The sequence below is a fragment of the Mercenaria mercenaria genome, chromosome 13 (genome assembly GCF_021730395.1).
Source record: "Mercenaria mercenaria strain notata chromosome 13, MADL_Memer_1, whole genome shotgun sequence".
NCBI lineage: Eukaryota > Metazoa > Mollusca > Bivalvia > Venerida > Veneridae > Mercenaria > Mercenaria mercenaria.
Window position 1 is genome coordinate 34075683 of NC_069373.1, and position 18197 is coordinate 34093879.

At 35.2% G+C, this 18197-nt stretch overlaps 1 protein-coding gene across 1 annotated transcript in view; it reads right to left on the reverse strand.

Moving 5' to 3' along the window:
• Positions 1–18197, reverse strand: part of LOC123528909 (uncharacterized) — a 213751-nt gene that overhangs the window by 55293 nt on the left and 140261 nt on the right. The window contains exons 44-51 of the mRNA XM_053521503.1: positions 15705–15762; positions 13633–13782; positions 12276–12458; positions 11006–11125; positions 9147–9447; positions 7345–7462; positions 3807–4038; positions 1069–1223 (exon numbers count right to left, since the gene is read on the reverse strand). Coding sequence (XP_053377478.1) covers positions 1069–1223; positions 3807–4038; positions 7345–7462; positions 9147–9447; positions 11006–11125; positions 12276–12458; positions 13633–13782; positions 15705–15762 — 1317 coding nt within the window. The remainder of the gene's footprint in view (positions 1–1068; positions 1224–3806; positions 4039–7344; positions 7463–9146; positions 9448–11005; positions 11126–12275; positions 12459–13632; positions 13783–15704; positions 15763–18197) is intronic.

Sequence of the window (18197 nt, forward strand, 5' to 3'; positions counted from 1 at the left end):
GTTTACGATATACCCTTTTCTTCGGCAGTTTTAAGAACTTCTAATTCAAAAGCAGGCACAGCAGCGTGTCAAACCATTGACATTGTGTATTGTGCTGTTAGCTACCCGCATGTACTAAGGAAAATGTTATCAGAGTACACAGCTGTTTGGGTCATGACGTAATGTGTAGTGTCGCGAGCGTGTCAAAAAGCCAGACATGGAATACACGAGGTACCGTATTTAAATGCATAAAAGACACACTGCATTAAATTGGATGCCAAATAATTACGTTTTGGAGGGATTAAACAACACAGAAACACTTTACAGCTAGTTTGAACGATGTTTTTAAGTTTTGTAAAAAAATTCATTTTTTATTTTTTTTACCTCAAATAAACGCCCCCTCTTTCAAAAATGTAACGCCCCCGGGGGCGTTAATACGGGAAAATACGGTAATGACAATAATGAAATTTCAAATAAGTCCTGTAAGTACTTACTGACATAAATCCATTTTGATTACAATCAGGGGAGGTAATCAGATAAAAAATAACTCTTGAACCTACGACTGGATCTGCCGATTTGTCATGGATTCCAAGATTTATGGTTGTTGAAGATATTTTGGAAGTTTGTTTCAAATCAAACCATAAATGAAGTCTCTATATGGCTGCAAAGCAAAAATAGCAAACTTTGGACCTTTAAGGGGTCATAACTCCGGAACCCATGATGGGATCTGGCCACCGAGATATTATGCTAAAATAATTTGTCAACCTACCTACCTAACTTCACAAAAAAGGCTTCAGACAACAAACAAAAACGTTTTTTTTTAAATGTGGCCTGGGAGGGGCATAGCCAAATGGGTGGAGAACAGTTAAGTTTTATGGTTATTATATAGGACTTCCATCTTAGTTTGTTTCTGTATGCATACCTACTGAAATATTTTTGCGCATCATCAACAAAGAACATGTGATGTCAGCTGAAAATGACTTTCTTGATATGCCTCATGATCTAAGACACACTTGTTATGCAACACATTGTCATGCTCATGGAATTTAAAACACAAACAAAATAATAACATATACAAAAATTACTTACCCGCAGTACATGTATATCTAGGACCTGTGATGTTGCAAGTGTCACACTTGTTAGCAAATATTGACCAAACGTGTTACAATCGTATTTTGTCCCATCAAAACTCTGGAAATGACCATATCCGTAAACCATTCCAGGATACCATTCACGAGTGTGATCTGTGAACAGTCAATAAATACATATGTCTTGCATAAAAAGATCTGATTAAGTTCTCTGATGCTATTTTTTTAATAACTAACTTTCTTTATAAATTACATAATGGTAGAAAAAACAACAGGAACAAGAGGACCACGATGGATATATAAGTTGCTTATGTGACCATGAACTTTTGACCTTGCTTGTGACCAACTTAAAGAACATCAAGTGAGTGATTTAACATAAGATGTTGTTGTTTTTTTTTTTTTGTTTTTTTTGTTTTTTTTAGCTCTAGCAGCTCCAAGGTTCTGCCAAGTGGAACAATTCAAATACATCTAAACAGGCCCATATAAAAGGATGATTTTAACCAAATTGAATTAATGAACCATTGAAGTTAAAAAGTATAATAATACATATATAGTGTAAAATAATCAGTTGCAAACATTAAAATGTAAAAATTGTGAATAAAATCAAATATGGTTCAGATTTTATGATATAAGCCTATTTGTTTCAAAAATTGTAAAATTCTGCCGACAGGTCTGTTTGCTCAAACAACTCTTTTCACAATTCAACATCATAGTATGAATTGCACTCTTGAGTCGAAGTTGAAGTCTACACAGTCAATTAAGACATGTTTAATAGTAATTGGTTAAATATGGTACACATTCAGGTTGATCTTCATTGTTCAAAGATAAGAATGAGTCAACCGAGTAAGACCTATTTTACTACGAAAAAGATCAACTTTCTCCCTGTGAACCAATCTATTTCCTCCACCTCTGATTCATGTGGGGAAGTTGGCAGTTACTTGCGGAGAACAGGTTTGTACTGGTACAGAATTCAGAACACTGGTTAGGTTAACTGCCCGCCGTTACATGACTGAAATACTGTTGAAAAACGGCGTTAAACCCAAAACAAACAAACAAACAAATTATTAAACGAAGCATTGTTCCAAGATGATTGCCATTTAGTTAAAATGTATTTGCTGATATTTGGTCTAAAATCAGTATATGGTAATTTCAATTTAGACTGTTGTAATGAGAGATTTGTTTGCTGCAGTATCAGCATCCTCTTTTCCATACATTCCAACATAACTAGGAATCCAACAAAATATGATAGACCTTTTAAAAGATAGTTCATGAACCCTGAGAAGAATATTTTGAATGAAAGGACTGTCCATGTTTCAGTTGTAAATTGATCGTAAAGTTGTAAACAGCCATCAACTGGTCCATTAGAAGATATTGTAGGTTGCTACACATCAAGTCTGATATACAGTCTAAACTGTGCTAACAGTCACCTCCGATCAGCGGTCACCTCGTTCGATGACACCCCCAGCAGATTTTTCTCTATTTCATCACTTTATTCAGTGGCCACCTCCCGTCCACAGGCAGCAGTAACTGAAATTTCCCCCAACCGCCGTATTTGACCCCTTTCAGCGGCCATGTTTCTTCCAAAACCAATAATTTTTAGGCGATAATCGCCGAAGATACACGATTTTTGAGAAACACATGACTGCTAGGTTTTGCATGACTCCACTACAAGAATGAAAAAATGACATGAGTTTCTCAATTAAAACTGTTAACCAAAGATAAGATCCACTTTTTGTTACGATCGAATGGCCAGTAATTATCGGCAATTAGCGTGTCATCTTGTGTCAATTTTGTTGTTCACAGTTTGATCTCCGTTAAAGATAATACTAGATATCTAATTAAATTTTTTTTTTATATTTCTTTCATCAAAATACTATTAAATTTATACAAAATTTATTTGTTTGAAAGAAATATAAACCAATTGATCTTTTATGGAACGTAACAGCAATCTTAGATTTTAGCGTAGACAGTAAGCGTGTGGAGAGTAGCTTCCCTTACTAAAATGGCAAAAACTGTATATAAACTTGCTTTGAAGTTGGAAAATTGTCTGTTACAATTTTTGTTGTTAAAAAAAACACACCAAATTTTAGATTGCTAAAAAGACCATTTGTATTGCGAAGGCAAATGCACATCAATGTATCCTCCTAAAAATATAATAGAAAAACCGAAAAACAAATGAGCTGAAAGGTTAAACTGGTCAGAAATCTGAAAAATACATATACTGGCTGCACCTCCGATCATCGTTCACCTGGCTTAAGCGGCCAAATTGTCTGTTTCCCCTTGTTGGCTGCTTAAGACAGGTTAGACTGTATATACATAAAATTTGAAATTTACAATATAGCCACTGAGGGGAAAAAAGCCCCACCCCCTGATAGCCATGTTTTTACTGAAATAGAATGGCTTGAGCAATTTTGGTAGAAGGTCACCTAGAGGTCATAAAAATAATTTGGAAATTTGGCTGATAGTTTCTGAGAAAATTTTCAAGGATTTTCAAAGACTTTTCTTTCAGTTGTCATGTCAACCACAGTTCTAAATGGATTTAAATTCTTTGGACAATTTTGAACGGGGGGGCTGGGGGGCACCCAAGAATAATTCCTGTGAAGTTTGGTGTAAATCTGCCCTGTAGTTTTGAATAAGATGTTTTTCCGAAATTGTTCACGGATGGAAGACGGCTCAAGTGAGCTAAAAAAATACAGGAAATATAGGTAAGTAAAACCAAATTGTAAACAAAACAATTACCTATTTTTGTTCCAGCAAATTTACAATCATCACCAAACCACCCAGGCTTACATGTCTCACAATTTCTACTATGATCTGCCCCTTGTATACATGTACATTCTCCTGTGGTAGTATTGCAATTTCCTTTGCCAAAACATGGGTTTGATCCTCCTCCAGGACACTGATTATTGCAAGAGTTTCCAAAGTAACCATGGTAACATGAACACTTTCCTGTAACTTCTGGAAGATCAGTCTGAAAAAGAAATAGGTAAAAACTGGAAATTGCTTTTGGAATAGAATGCGTAATTTGCAAAATGGTTTCATTTGAATGGAAATGAAATAAATTTGCACTGTATGGCACATGAACATGTAATCTTTCACTCTCAGAGCAAGGGTTAATATCTGCACATCATCTCATTATGGAAAACATGTTTGAAGGCGTTAAAACGATGAAGAATGACACAAAAAGCTGTATAACAACCTTTAACTTTACTATATCACTGCTACCTTGAACCAGCATGACAGGAAGTTATCCACATACAGTCTCATTATAGCAAACATTTATAAAAAGTTCTATGAAAATCCTTAAAGAACACACTAGTGAGAAGAACTTGCACCTTTTGGACATTTCTTGTTTTTATTCTACACAAATTTACCATACAGTCATAAGATGCAAAAAAAAACAAAACAAAAACTGAATAAGGAACTTAAAATACCTGACAAATTTGATGGATAAACAGTAACCATCTAATATGAGCTTATAAATTGCTCTGATGTAACCCAATTAATATGATTGATTTTCCCTAGGTAAATGTAAGTTACCATGACTGTCTTAGTCAATAGGATTATTATCTGTAGGTAAGTTAAAATAATGTTTGAACTGTTAACTGATTAATATATGGGTTTACAGATTGAAGTAGAGGCTTGTTAGCAGAAAAAGAGCTGTCAATAAGACAGTCAGTGCTCGACTATTCGAAAAAAAAAACTAGAGCTGCTTTTGAGAAAAGCGCATGTCTCCCACAACTGCCCTATCAACTAAATAGTAAGCAAGTCTTTATATAACGTTTACCCACTACAAATATACCTTTGAAGAGTAAAAAGGCTGATTTTGGGTAATTCAACGGTCATAATTCCCAAGTGCTTGGGCCAGTTTGGCTGGTTATAGAACAATTGATTTGGCTGGTTAATGAACTTGGCTCAGGACTTATTGGCAAACACATTTTGTTCAACTTTGGTGAAGAACGAATGAGAAATGTTTGACTTAGAGAGTGGACAAGAGTAAAAAGGCCAATTTTCGGTAATTCAAGGGCCATAATTCCGAAGTGCCTGGACAGATTTGGCTAGTTATCAAACTTAGCCAAGAACTTATCATCAAACACATTTTGTTCAAGTTTGGTGGAGATCAGATGAGAATTGTTCAACTTAGAGTGTGGACAAGAGTAAAAAGGCTGATTTTCGGGGATACAAAGGCCATGATTCCAAAGTGCCTGGGCTGATCTGGCTAGTTACCAAACTTAGCCAAAGTCTTGTAGTCAAACACATTTTGTTCAAGTGTGGTGAAGATTGGATGAGAAATTTTCGGCTAAGAGTGTGGACAAGATTTGTGACAGACAGACGATATTGTACTATATATACAATATGTTATAACAAAACACTTGGATTAAAATTTGCATCTATAAAAACATACAGTTGTTTTTGTATTGAATTTTTTGGCCAATTATAAAAAAGTTATCATACAAGTTATTTATAGTCACAACAAAAGGGAAATTAATCCTGAAATTTTTTTTTAAAAAAAGAATCAAAAAAATTTATTATAAGTCCACACAAAACTCTTTACCAGGTAGAAATAGGTCAAAATACACCTACAAAGTCGATGTAACATGCATGTTGTACCACAATTAAGTGGTCTCAATTTTTCCCTACGGCCAGTAATGTAACAATATAATCTATTTACAGTAACAACAAAGGGACATAATTCTAAAATCATGGGTGTCTCATGGTGGTGAACATTTGTGCCAAGTTACATCAAAATCCCTCTAAGCATGAAGAAGAAATACTCCAGACAAAGTCATTCTTAAATTTAATCTTTAACCTTTAAGTATGACCTTGACCTTAGACCTAGGGACGTGGCTCTTGCGCATGACAATCTGTCTCAGAGTGCATGAAGAAGAAATGCACCGTACAAATATTTTTTTATCTGACCTTTGGCCTCTAAGTGTGACCTTGACCTTAAACCTAGGGCCCAGGTTTTGCGCATGACATGTTGTCTCATCTAGGGGAATACTTGTACCAACTGATATTTAAATCCTGTCTTGCATGACCAAGTTATAGACCGAACAAGAAAAAAAATCCTTTTGATCTTTGATCTCCAAGTGTGACCTTGACCTGTAAGCTAGGGTTCTGGGTGTTGCACATGACACGTCATCTCATGGGGAAAGCAATGCAAAGCAATATTGTAATCCCTTGATGGATGACAGATTTCTGGACCTGACAGGAAAAAAATCCATATTAACGTTTGACCTCCAACTGTGACCTTGACCTTTGAGCTAGGGGTCCAGATTTGGACATGACACATCATGGGGAACAATTGTACCAAGTAATATTAAAATCCCTTCATGGATGGCAGAGTTAAGGACCGGACAGGAAAAAAGCCCTGTTGACCTTTGACCCCCAATTGTGACCTTGACCTTTGAGCCAGGGTTCTGGTTTCAGCGCATGACATGTCATCACATCATGGGGAACATTTGAGCCAAGTGATATTAATATTCCTTAAAGAATGACAAAATTATGGACCGGACACGAAACAGACCCTGTTCATGCCATGTTAACATTTGACTGCCAAGTGTGACCTTGACCTTTGAGCTAGGGGTCTGAAAGTTGTGCATGACATATCATCTTATTATGAGGTACATTTGTGCCAAGTAATATTAAAACCCCTTCATAGATCGCAGAGTTATGGACCGGACAGGAAAAAAGCCTTGTTGACCTTTGACCTCCAATTGTGACCTTGACCTTTGAGCCAGGGGTCCAGGTTTTGCGCCTGACATATTGTCTCATCATGGGGAACATTTGTGCCAAGTAATATTAAAATCCCTTGATGAATGAGAGTTATGGACCGGACACGAAATTGTGGATGGACGGAAGGACGAAAAAGTGCATTCCTATAGTCCTCGAAACTGGTTTTCAACCTGTAGGGGACTAATAACATTCAAAATTAAAACTACTGGGAAGGCTTTTTTTCCTATTTCTAACAATGATGATCTTGACCTAGATTCCACTGACCCTATATGAAATCCCAGTCTTAGCACTGATATAAGCCTGCAGTAGGTTTAATTTGACTCATTTATCTTAACTTGAGCTACTGAACTTTACTTCTTTTTTCTACTTCTGTCATGATGGTCTTGACTTTGAACCCACTGAAATATGAAATTTCATTTAAATATCTCAATTCAAACTAAAACTTCTGAACATATCTGATAAGTATGCCATCAAATGACTTTCCATCCATCATACCTCATTAGCCAATCTTGGTTAGTGAGCAAAAACAGGTTTGACTTACCATAGAAGGAGACTCTGTGCAAATGACTGACACATCTACTGGTGCATACATGATTTCATTAACTTGCAATGTATGGACATCCCAATTGTACTGGCTTATTTCTGTCATATTTGCCGGCCTAAGAAATGGAAATATTATAGGGTAATATTTATTAAATGATCATTCATGAAGTTGCCTAAAAATGGGCTCCTGATATTTACAACTGTCTCAAAATAAGTTTGATAAATAAAGTACGACAAATAATGTTGAGCTGTTGATAAATAAAGTGCGACAAATAATGTTGAGCTGTTGGTATAAAATTGTGATAAATACAGCATGACAAATAACATACTGAACCATCGGTATACTTTGTGCATAAAAGTTAAAAATTAGGATATTCACTTCAGTCTTTTTCTCCTCTGGAGGTCAAATTTTTTGATGATTTGATTAGATCAAAGAAGTATAAAATACACAGAATGGCAACTGGCTGTAATCTCGCGTGAGCTCGTGTCAGAGCGTGATTCGGCGTTATCTTACTAAAAACAAACATCGGCGAGCATGGAGTTACAATTTGTACCTTTAAAACTACATTTAAAATACATGTTAGCTTCTAAAACAAAATTAGTTTAATGAGAAATGGTCTTAAGACACGAAGTACAGGGGTTTTTTTGCCATCGAAAGAAGCGTGGTCATACGGTGATAATTATTTTACCGATGAATAATTGCTTTTGCATACAAAATGGCGCGTGGAGAAAGCGCCACTTCCGGTAACGAGATCTCGTTTTTTTGTCACGGGAGGTTGGCGAGATTTGCTCTATATGCCTTTCAAGTTGCCAATCTATTTATTTTTATAGCTCTTTGATTAGATTAACTTAAATAATCTTCGGCTGTTAGAGGTCCTCCCAAAAATATTTGTGTGAAATTAGCTAAAAACGGGACCAGTGTTAAGATGTTTTAAGAATTTTTTTCTATTTTTAAGTCTTGCAGCTAGATAAGTTTGGAAGAGGATCATGTAAGGATTGTTTCATAAAGTTTCAATTACATTAAAGTGGGTGCTGAATGAAAAATGTGTGGAGGGACTACACTGCTGACTAATGTCAAACAGTGGCTTATCAATCTTGACCACCTTGTACTCTAATGTGCTAAGGATTTATCCACCTGGGGAATGTGATATCTACACTGTGCTGCAACTTGGTTCAATATTATTATACCAATAGTGCTACTTTCAGGTAAATAAATCCTCATACCCATCTCTGTTACAGGCAAAAATACTGTAATATGTACTATTTTACAACAAACATAATAAAATAAATAAATATAAATAAAACATTTATCATTGGAGGTCACAAAGACATAAGAAAAATACTAGTTATTCAAGCTTTTGAGCAATCAAAACAATATTTTTTAAGGAAAATGGCCAGGGATGAAATGAAGTGCTCCAATGAGCCCAGGGCTTGTATTCATCAAAGTTTAAAGTCTTAAACTAAAACCCCAAAATGGCAAATATTGAATTTGCTATACCTTAGTTTACAGTATAATTAGTGATGGAATATGCTTTAGAGCTGTCTGTTGCTTAAAAATGCACATTCATGGAAAAGTTTCATTACCATCTATGTCAATTTATCAATGATAATGCAATTTCTCCAAAGATCTTACATTTAAGTTTCACACATGAAATGCTGATGAATATGGACCAAGGTACTCAAGTTGTTGATGCTCGATTGAATGGTGTTCTACAGAATATCAAAAGATGACTGTTCAAGATATAAAAGTTAAAATTATTTTTACAGGCAGTTGTATTCATGTCTAAAGAAGACACTTACCCAATAACAAAAGCATATTCAACTGGACCATACTTTGAGGATATAAACTTTGTTGGTGGAGTAAGATCAGCCACCTGTTTGTTACTGGCAAACACATGATTTTCACTATCAGATGTGATGTAGACATTGTTAGGGTTCGGATTTGTATAGCCAAACCATGCATTGTACAAGTCTGTATCAATCTGCTCTACGCATCTAAATTCGGGTATAATTGCTGCTATGATTTCACTGCCATCGTCATCATCAACGAAGTACCCTTGATCATCCATACATTCGATGTCACAGTCTGGTCCCACATAGTCTTAAAGTACAGATAAGAATCAATGTGAAATTTTTGAAACAAGTGACTGAGTATTGCAGTGGCAATACAGAATTACCCTAACGGTGGAAAACTTTGTTAATGCTTGTTGCTGGCAACAGTGTTAGAGCTAAAAATGCTTAAAGGCAATTAGAAGCTAAGAAACAAAAACACTTTGTACTTAAATTTCAATAGAACAAGAACTGTCTCCATAGGATGACATATGCCCCTGATGGCACTTTGAATGAATAGACCTTTAAAGTCCAAGTGCCTCCTTGACCTACGGACCTGGGTCTTGTGCACGACACGTCGTCTTACTGTGCCACACATTCATGTGTAGTTATTTTAAAATCCATGCATGAATGACAAAGATATGGACCGAACACGCCCATCAATGCACTATCATGAAATATGACCTTTAAAGTCTAAGTGTGACCTTGAACTTTGAGCTACGGACCTGGGTCTTACGCGCGACACGTCGTCTTACTGTGCCACATATTTATGCCTAGTTACTTGAAAATCCATCCATGGATGACAAAGATATGGACCGGACATGCCCATCAATGCACTATCATGAAAAATGACCTTTAACATCTAAGTGTGACCTTGACCTTTGAGCTACGGACCTGGGTCTTGCGCGCAACACGTCGTCTTACTGTGGTACACATTCATGCCAAGTTATTTGAAAATCCATCAATGGATGACAAAGATATGGACCGGACACGAAAATTGTGGACGGTTCAAAAACTATATGCCTCCCTTTGGGGGCATAAAAAATTACTAAGAAATACTAAGATATTCCATATAAGCATATAAAAGTGATGGAGCAGAAACAATTTTACTTGACCTTCAATAGTGACCTTCACCTCTGACCGACAACCAAGGGTTGTGTTTCTGTGCAGTAATAAAAAAATCCTTCAATGTCATTATAAGTTATGGAATGGATTTTTTTTACTTTACCTTAAACAGTGACTTTGACGTCTAATTGACAAGATCATGTGTTGACAAATTGTGTCATAATAGAGAATTTTGTGTGTGCAGCACTATGATAATCCATCAAGGCATGTAAGAGTTATAGAGTGGAAACACATTTTACTTGATCTTCAATAGTAACCTTGACCTATGACCTACAAGCATAAGTCACGCAGGTGCATAATCTATTGGCCTCTATTCACATACCCAGTTTTATTAACCTAGCTTGAATACTTTTTTGAGTAATTGCAGGATCCAGATTTGCGGAGTTGGACGGACAGAGGGCATCCCTATAGTCTTCTATGGTGCTACATCGATAGGGCACTAATAATAATAATATCTGTCATGTGTTTACGTATCGGATAGAAATATCAGCCTGCACAGTTTTCAATTAGTAAATTTTTAGTGAACACCCCTTCGAATAATAAATGGTACTTCCCAAACTGAATGATAGACCAGTCCATTTTAGAAATTAGCAGGGTAAAGTTAAAACAGAATCAACTACTATCTCTTCTAAAATTCAGTGTTAATTCTACTTTTCGCAAATTCAAAACTGAAATTCCCAAGCTCATTTAAGATGGCGCCTTACTAGCGGCACATTCTGTACAAAGGGGTGGGTTCCAGCCGGCCAAACAGGTCACACAACCATCCTCCGGATTGATCCAGTGTCCATTGCTATCATCATCATAGCATTCACATATTTCCCCACCTATAAAAAAGTTGATCATTTAAAGAAATCTATGCAACATTTCTTCCATTATACTAAATTCCATTATACATATAGTTATATAACAAGAGTCAAAGGCACTGAGTCTCTCACCTGGCCTTGTTTGTTTGAAATTGAATATATATCATGACAAATGGTATCATGGAAGGCAACAATGTGTTTTACATGAATTTAAAGGGACAACAAAAGTTTTATGAAGATCCAATAAAAATTTGATTTCTAAATATAAATGCTTTCTATCATCTGACCAAATGACAGCTTCTATGCCACAGTGTCCAAGTTTTGTAAATACTATTAATATCATTTAGACAAACATTTCAACCGGAGATTGTAGTCTATTTTTGATCTCCAAGATCATTCAGTTTCAAATATAATGATCTAGATTTTGTAAAGATAAACATTCATACCAAGTCACATGTAGATTAATTAGAAAATATGCTCTCTTCAGTGTATAAAATAATGTTTTTCTATGACCTGACTTAGTGATGTTTTTGGACCCTAGATAACTAAGTTTCAATTCTGCCCAAGTTTCATACAGGTCAGGTAGACAAACTTGTTTTCATGTAGTATTATTATCATATTTATTTTTTCGATGTTAAAGTATTTCCATTACATTGAAGTTATAGGCTAATTCTATTTACTCCAAATGACCGAAATTACAAGCTTGTCAAAGACTTCATAAAGACAAATATTGTACCCAGGTTTCATCTTGATCAAGTAAAAACTATAAACTATGTAGCGTTAACAAGGTTTTTCTATAATTTGACCTAGTTACCAAGCTTCTGAGCCCCAAATGACCCAGTTTCAAATTGGTCCAAAATTGTTATTGATACAAACATTCTAAGTTACATGAACTGGGAACCAAAATAGTGACCTTTGTCTAAGATACTTAGTTCAGTGAGTTATTAAGCGGTGGCTGAAAAAATCAGAAATTGAAAAGAAGCCACTCAGCGATAATAAGCTTGTCTATTTAGCAGGACAGATGAATCGGATGCCATCCATCAATACAGCAACATTTGTCAATCTTACAAATAGGTTTTTAAATGAAAAAGTGACTACGTGACATTCTGTATGGCTGAAACATAATTTCTTTGCTATAAAATTTAAAGCTTAAAGCAAGATGCCAGCTTACCTTCAACTGTTGCATATCCATTTGCACAAAAGACGTCACAGGATGTGTTATATCCAATGTAATTTTCTCTACAACGTTCACAGTTATCTCCTTCAAAGTTTGTAACACAAGCTGAACAAGCTGTGTCTGTGAAACCATGGTTACATACACATTGTGGGGCAACTGACAACAGCTGACAATCTCCTGAATATGATAAAACGCTTTTATTACTTTTTACGATGAAAACTGAAAAGCATTTGTAACCATTTATTCGAGGCAAACCATCTTGATTATAAATATCTATATTTTAAATGCATAATTCATTAATTCCGTGATAGTTCAGTTGGGAACGACAACAGAAAAATGTGTTTATTGCTGTGGAGGTCGAGGGTACGAATCCGGACATGGTCATCTTTTTTTTTTTATTATTTTGGCATTTTGAAAATATTTTAGAAACAAACTCATATTCTTATGATTAAAGTATGACCAAACTTCCATTTGAAAGATAATTTTGAGCTAAAATCTGGAGGCCTTTAAGTAAAAGATAGATTATTCTTAATATTTATAATATCACAATTTTCGTCATATTTCTAACTTGAACTATGTATGCCAAGTTAGGATAACATCTGAAAATTGCATTAAGATTTCATATTCCACTATCTTTTTTAAATATTACTATACCGGTAAGATAATTAAAAGTCTGATATGGTCAAACTTTGGGTTGGATGTTTGTCACATGCTTTCATGCCTTCATATACAGCAACTGTCTTAGATTTGACAAAACAATACCTTTCTGTTTCCAGTTATCCATTGAATAAAATATGTGTAAATAAATCTTGGACATTTTTCCTTTCAAAAAACCCCCAAAAACCTGCATATTCTATTAACAGCACAAAATGCCTTTGTCATAAAGCATAAAAGAAAAAACTGTTTGTTTCCGGTATCCCGATCTACGCTAACTTTTTGGCCTGACCCTGGATGTTATTATGGCCTTGGAAAATTATTTTTTTCAACTTTTAAACAAAAAGTTGCAAAAACTACACTTTTTATGCTTTAAAAATGATCAGTGATATTAGAAATAAACTTACTGTTGCTCTAAAGGCATATCCCCATTATTTGTATTCATTTTTTGACACAAATTTTTTCCCCCCCAAAGTCTCAAATTTCAAAAAAAAAAAAAAAAAAAAAAAATTACGACCTACCTACCCTAATCTTTTTTTTAGCATGTTACCAGAAACAAAGAATTTTTTAAGGCTTAATTAACTTCTACACTTTATATGCGGCTAAGAACATAAAACCTCATGAATCAAAGTATAAATGCATTTTATGCTTCTAGAGCTTTTATTCCGGAGAAATAAAATGAGACACTGATACAAACCATTTCCATTACAGTAATTTTCTCCATCAAATCCTGGACAAACAAACTGTGAGCAGTCATCTCCAGCAAAACCAGCATTACACAGACACACTGAGGAGTTTGTATCTGCATCACGTCTACATAGACCAAAATCTGAACAATCCGGATCACCTGAAAAATTTACATTCTTTCAAAATATTGCATCAAGATTACGAAAAAGAATTATGAATATCATTTTGTGTAGATACTGCAGTTGATACTTTCCATATATACAAGGCAGTCTGAAAGACAGCTAAATCCCCCGCCACTGTTATGGATAGTGAAAGGGTAAATCTTTGAGCTGTGACCTTGACCTTGAACTGAGATGGCTGACCCATGAATTCTGCACATTGTCTTGATGAAGTGATCATTTGACCCAAGTTTCATGAAAATCCTTTAAGGGGTTTAGGTGATACAGAGCTCAAATCTTTGACCTTGAGTTGTGACCTTGACCTTGAGTTGACATGGCTGACTCATGAGTTCTTGATGAGGTGATCATCTGACCCAAAATTGATGAAATTCCTTCGAGGGGTTAAAGAGGTTCAGAGTGGACACAAAAGGGAAGGCTCAAATCTTTGACCCCAAGTTGTGACCTTGACCTTGAGCCAACATGGCTGACTCATGAGTTCTGCACATCAACTTGATGAGGTGATCATTTGACCCAAGTTTGATGAAAATCCTTCAAGGGGTTTAGGAGATACAAAGCATGCACAAAATGGAAGGCTCAAACCTTTGACCTTGAGCCGACATGACTGACTCATGCGTTCTGCACATCGTCTTGATGAGAAGATCATTTGATCAAAGTTTCATGATTATTTTTCAAGGGGTTTAGGAGATACAGAACGGACACGAAATGAAAGACTCAAACCTTTTACCTTGAGTTGTGACCTCGACCTTAAGCCAACATGGCTGACTCATGACTTCTGCACATCGTCTTGATGAGATGATCATTTGACCTTAGTTTCATGATTATCCTTCAAGGGATTTAGGAGATAAAGAGCGGACACGAAATGGAAGGCTCAAACCTTTGACCTTGAGTTGTGACCTTGATCTTGAATCGACATGGCTGACCTTGACCTGACATGGCTGATACAACCTCTTAATGTGTAACAGAGTGACTGCAGTTTCTGTTTCGATTATCATTCAGTGAGTGAATGTTTACCAGATGCAATATGAAAGTCTGGTGTTCATTAGTGAAATTTATATATTTTGTATATTTGATCTCATATGAGCAAAGAATTTATTTTTTTCATGTCCATTATAAAATTATACAAAATGTAACAGTGTTATCTGACCTACATAATGTACACTTGGCAATATCACAGTCACAATGTTATTACTGAAAAAAAAAAAAGATAAATAATTGTTCGATATTTTTAGTTCTATTTCCGTTTCAATATGACAGAGCATATATCTTCAGGCTTTTCTTAAAGATATTTATGTATTGGATGAGGATGAGACCACATTATGATGACCACTTTATTTTGGCATTTTTCATGCCACTGTTTGATCCAGATCATTTGTATGTTTGTTCTTCTTGTATTTACAAAAAGTCTTGTGATGACACCCATCCTGTGTTTACATTTAGTCAGAATAGGGCATGACAACAGCATTGTGCATGCATGCTCAATATTTTAAACTTAAAGCAAGATTCACAAAAATATTTTAAACTTAAAGCAAGATTCACAAAAATATTCATTCTATTAATCTATTTTGTTGGGTTTTACATTGCACTTACTAAATAAAGCTAGGTCATATGGCGACTTTTCAGCTCTGAAGGTAGAGAGGAAGACCCCCATATGACGTTACGTGCATTATTTCATCACAAATAGGTACCTGTGTCGAACCACTGACCTTCCGTAAGCCAGCTGGATGGCTTCTTTAAATAGAGAATTCAATGCCCCATGTGAGGCTCAAACCCACATTAGTGAAGGGCAAATGATTCTAAGACAGCAACCCTAACCACTAGGTCACAGAGGCCCCTTAAACTCTTCAAATCAAACAATAAGGAATCTTACGTCACTATTATTTCATTTATGTTGAAGTTTTCCTACCTGGGCAGTCAAGCAAGTCACAATAGTCTCCTTTGTATCCTTCTAAACAGTTGCAGAACTGAAAGAAAATGAAAACAATTATTTCACACTCTTTTTAAAATTTGAAAAAAAAAAAAAAAAAAACAGTTATTTCCTATTTATCAGATATGATGTTTATGTGATCTTATTTTGTTGATATTTGAACATATTAAGGTTACCTCTAAATATAAAGATTTTTTTTAATGTGATATATATTTCAATTTTGTTACACATCTGGAACAGATTTCATAGAAGCAATGATCTTACAAATAGCATGTGAGAGTGCGAAAAACATATTTTCACAGAATTAACAAAATATTTAAAGAACACGTATCTCATAAACAAGGGGACCATGAATGCCCTGTATTACTAACCTAAGCTTTATTACATTCATAAAATACAGAATCCAATTATCCCAGATTTTATTGAAATAAACATTATTATTCAACTTTACAATATTACACACTGTATTAGATCAATTGCAAACATCATATGAAACAGACAGAGCTAATACAAAACATAACTGAGCCAATATGAGAAAAACAGGGCCAATACGAAAAAACAGGGCCAATACGGAATTCAAGCATTTTGATTGGTTCAAAAGAGAGGGCCAATACGGAGAAGCCACTTCCGTTTGATTTTTAAATGACGCCATTTTGTTTTACATCAGAGTTATAAATTACATTTTTTTTTCACATTTTGATAAAAAAAGTCATCCAACATGTTCATTTAATAACCAAGTATGACTGAGCGGGATGTACGTCTTCGGAGATTACAACGGTACTTTCGCTTATTCGGTATTGTGTAAAATGCAAGTGTTTCTTGTCAGAAATTCTGGCAGTTGTCAAGGAAAATAATAAGAAAATATGGAAACTCAGATTAATTAAAAGGATGAGACTTATCTTTAACAGACATTTTGATAGTGTGGACTATTTGTGCAATAATAAATAGCAATTCAAGTGCTGGAAAGTGGATGAATGAATTGGCGAACAAGAGTGTCAGTTGTGAACTGCAAACAATTTCGGATAAGAATTAAACGAGGCATGGGACTATATAATATGTGCTTGATTGGTTGTATTATCTTGATCAACACATATGTGTATAATTTTGTGTCTCGTTGCTTGCAGCCTAAAAGGAAACGACTTTTAATGCAGTTTTTATCACAGTTCAAATGATATGGTACTCGCTAAAGAAAATAAATAGGAATTCCATAAAATAAGGTATGTTCTAGTTACTCTTGATTTTGTCGCATTAAAAGTATCTTTCAAAATTATTCTCAAGTACCTACATACAAATACATTCTGTTTTACTGGCGAAAATGATCATGATTTCTAAAATACGTCTAAACTGTAAACAACTTGTCAAAGAATGACACGATTTTTCACCTGAACGTGCATAGCTGTCATAAGGTAACTCACAGAGTTCTTATACTGTTACCGCCAACAGTTGAAAGTTGAATAATAATATTATCATTAATCAAGCGATTTCATATTGGCCTAGTTATTTGTCTTCGGGCAGTCGTATTGGCCCGAGGCCATAGGCCTCGGGCCAATACGACTACCCTTGGACAAATAACAAGGCCAATATGAAATTGCTTGATTAATAACATTATATTACGGGCATGTTATATGAAAATCAAGTAGAATCTATCAATGGTAATTCGACCTAGTGACCTAGCTTTTGGCCCTAATTGAGAAAATTTTAGTCTTTTATCTAGATTTTAACAGACAAACATTCTGACAACAGTTCATGCAGATCAGGTATTAAAGGCAACCTCTAGTATGTAAACATATTTTCAAAGAACTGACCCTTGGTGACCTTGCCTTTGACTAGAGTTGTCCTAGTGTTTCTATGACATTGTTATATTGCTGATCATTTTGGATTATGGAGTACAGTCAGTTTTATTGTAATAGAACTCTGCTTAAGCCCCTGCTAGGGGTCATGAGGGCTTTTGCACTTATCTTTACCTCTCATGAACAGACTCCATCAAACTAAATCTGCTATTATTTTGCATGTTTTCATTTTATGCTTCCAAAGGATATTTTCATAGATTTAATTAGCCTAGTGGCCAAGTTTTCATCTCGTATAATCCAGTTTCAAACATTAATTCTATTGTACAACCCAGTGACCTACATTTTTTCAACTATTTCAAACATGTCCAAGAATTCTTCCATAAAAACATTCTGACAAAATTTCGATGCTTGATAGTGAAACTGTGCACATCTGAGGAAGCTTGAGATGTCACTGGAGTGTTTAATGACACCAACGGTGGATGAAGATATTGCACAATAACTTAATTCTGTGTCAAAAATATTAGATTATAAGGTAAAGGTCTTGTTTATTATAGTGTCACCCCTATTGAAAGGGCCAGCCAATTTGGCTTATGAGACACCTTTATTGTGTGTACCAATTACCTCCCAATTCTTACCACTATGCCAGGCGCCAGGCGGATAGAAGTCGGTAACCATTCATTTA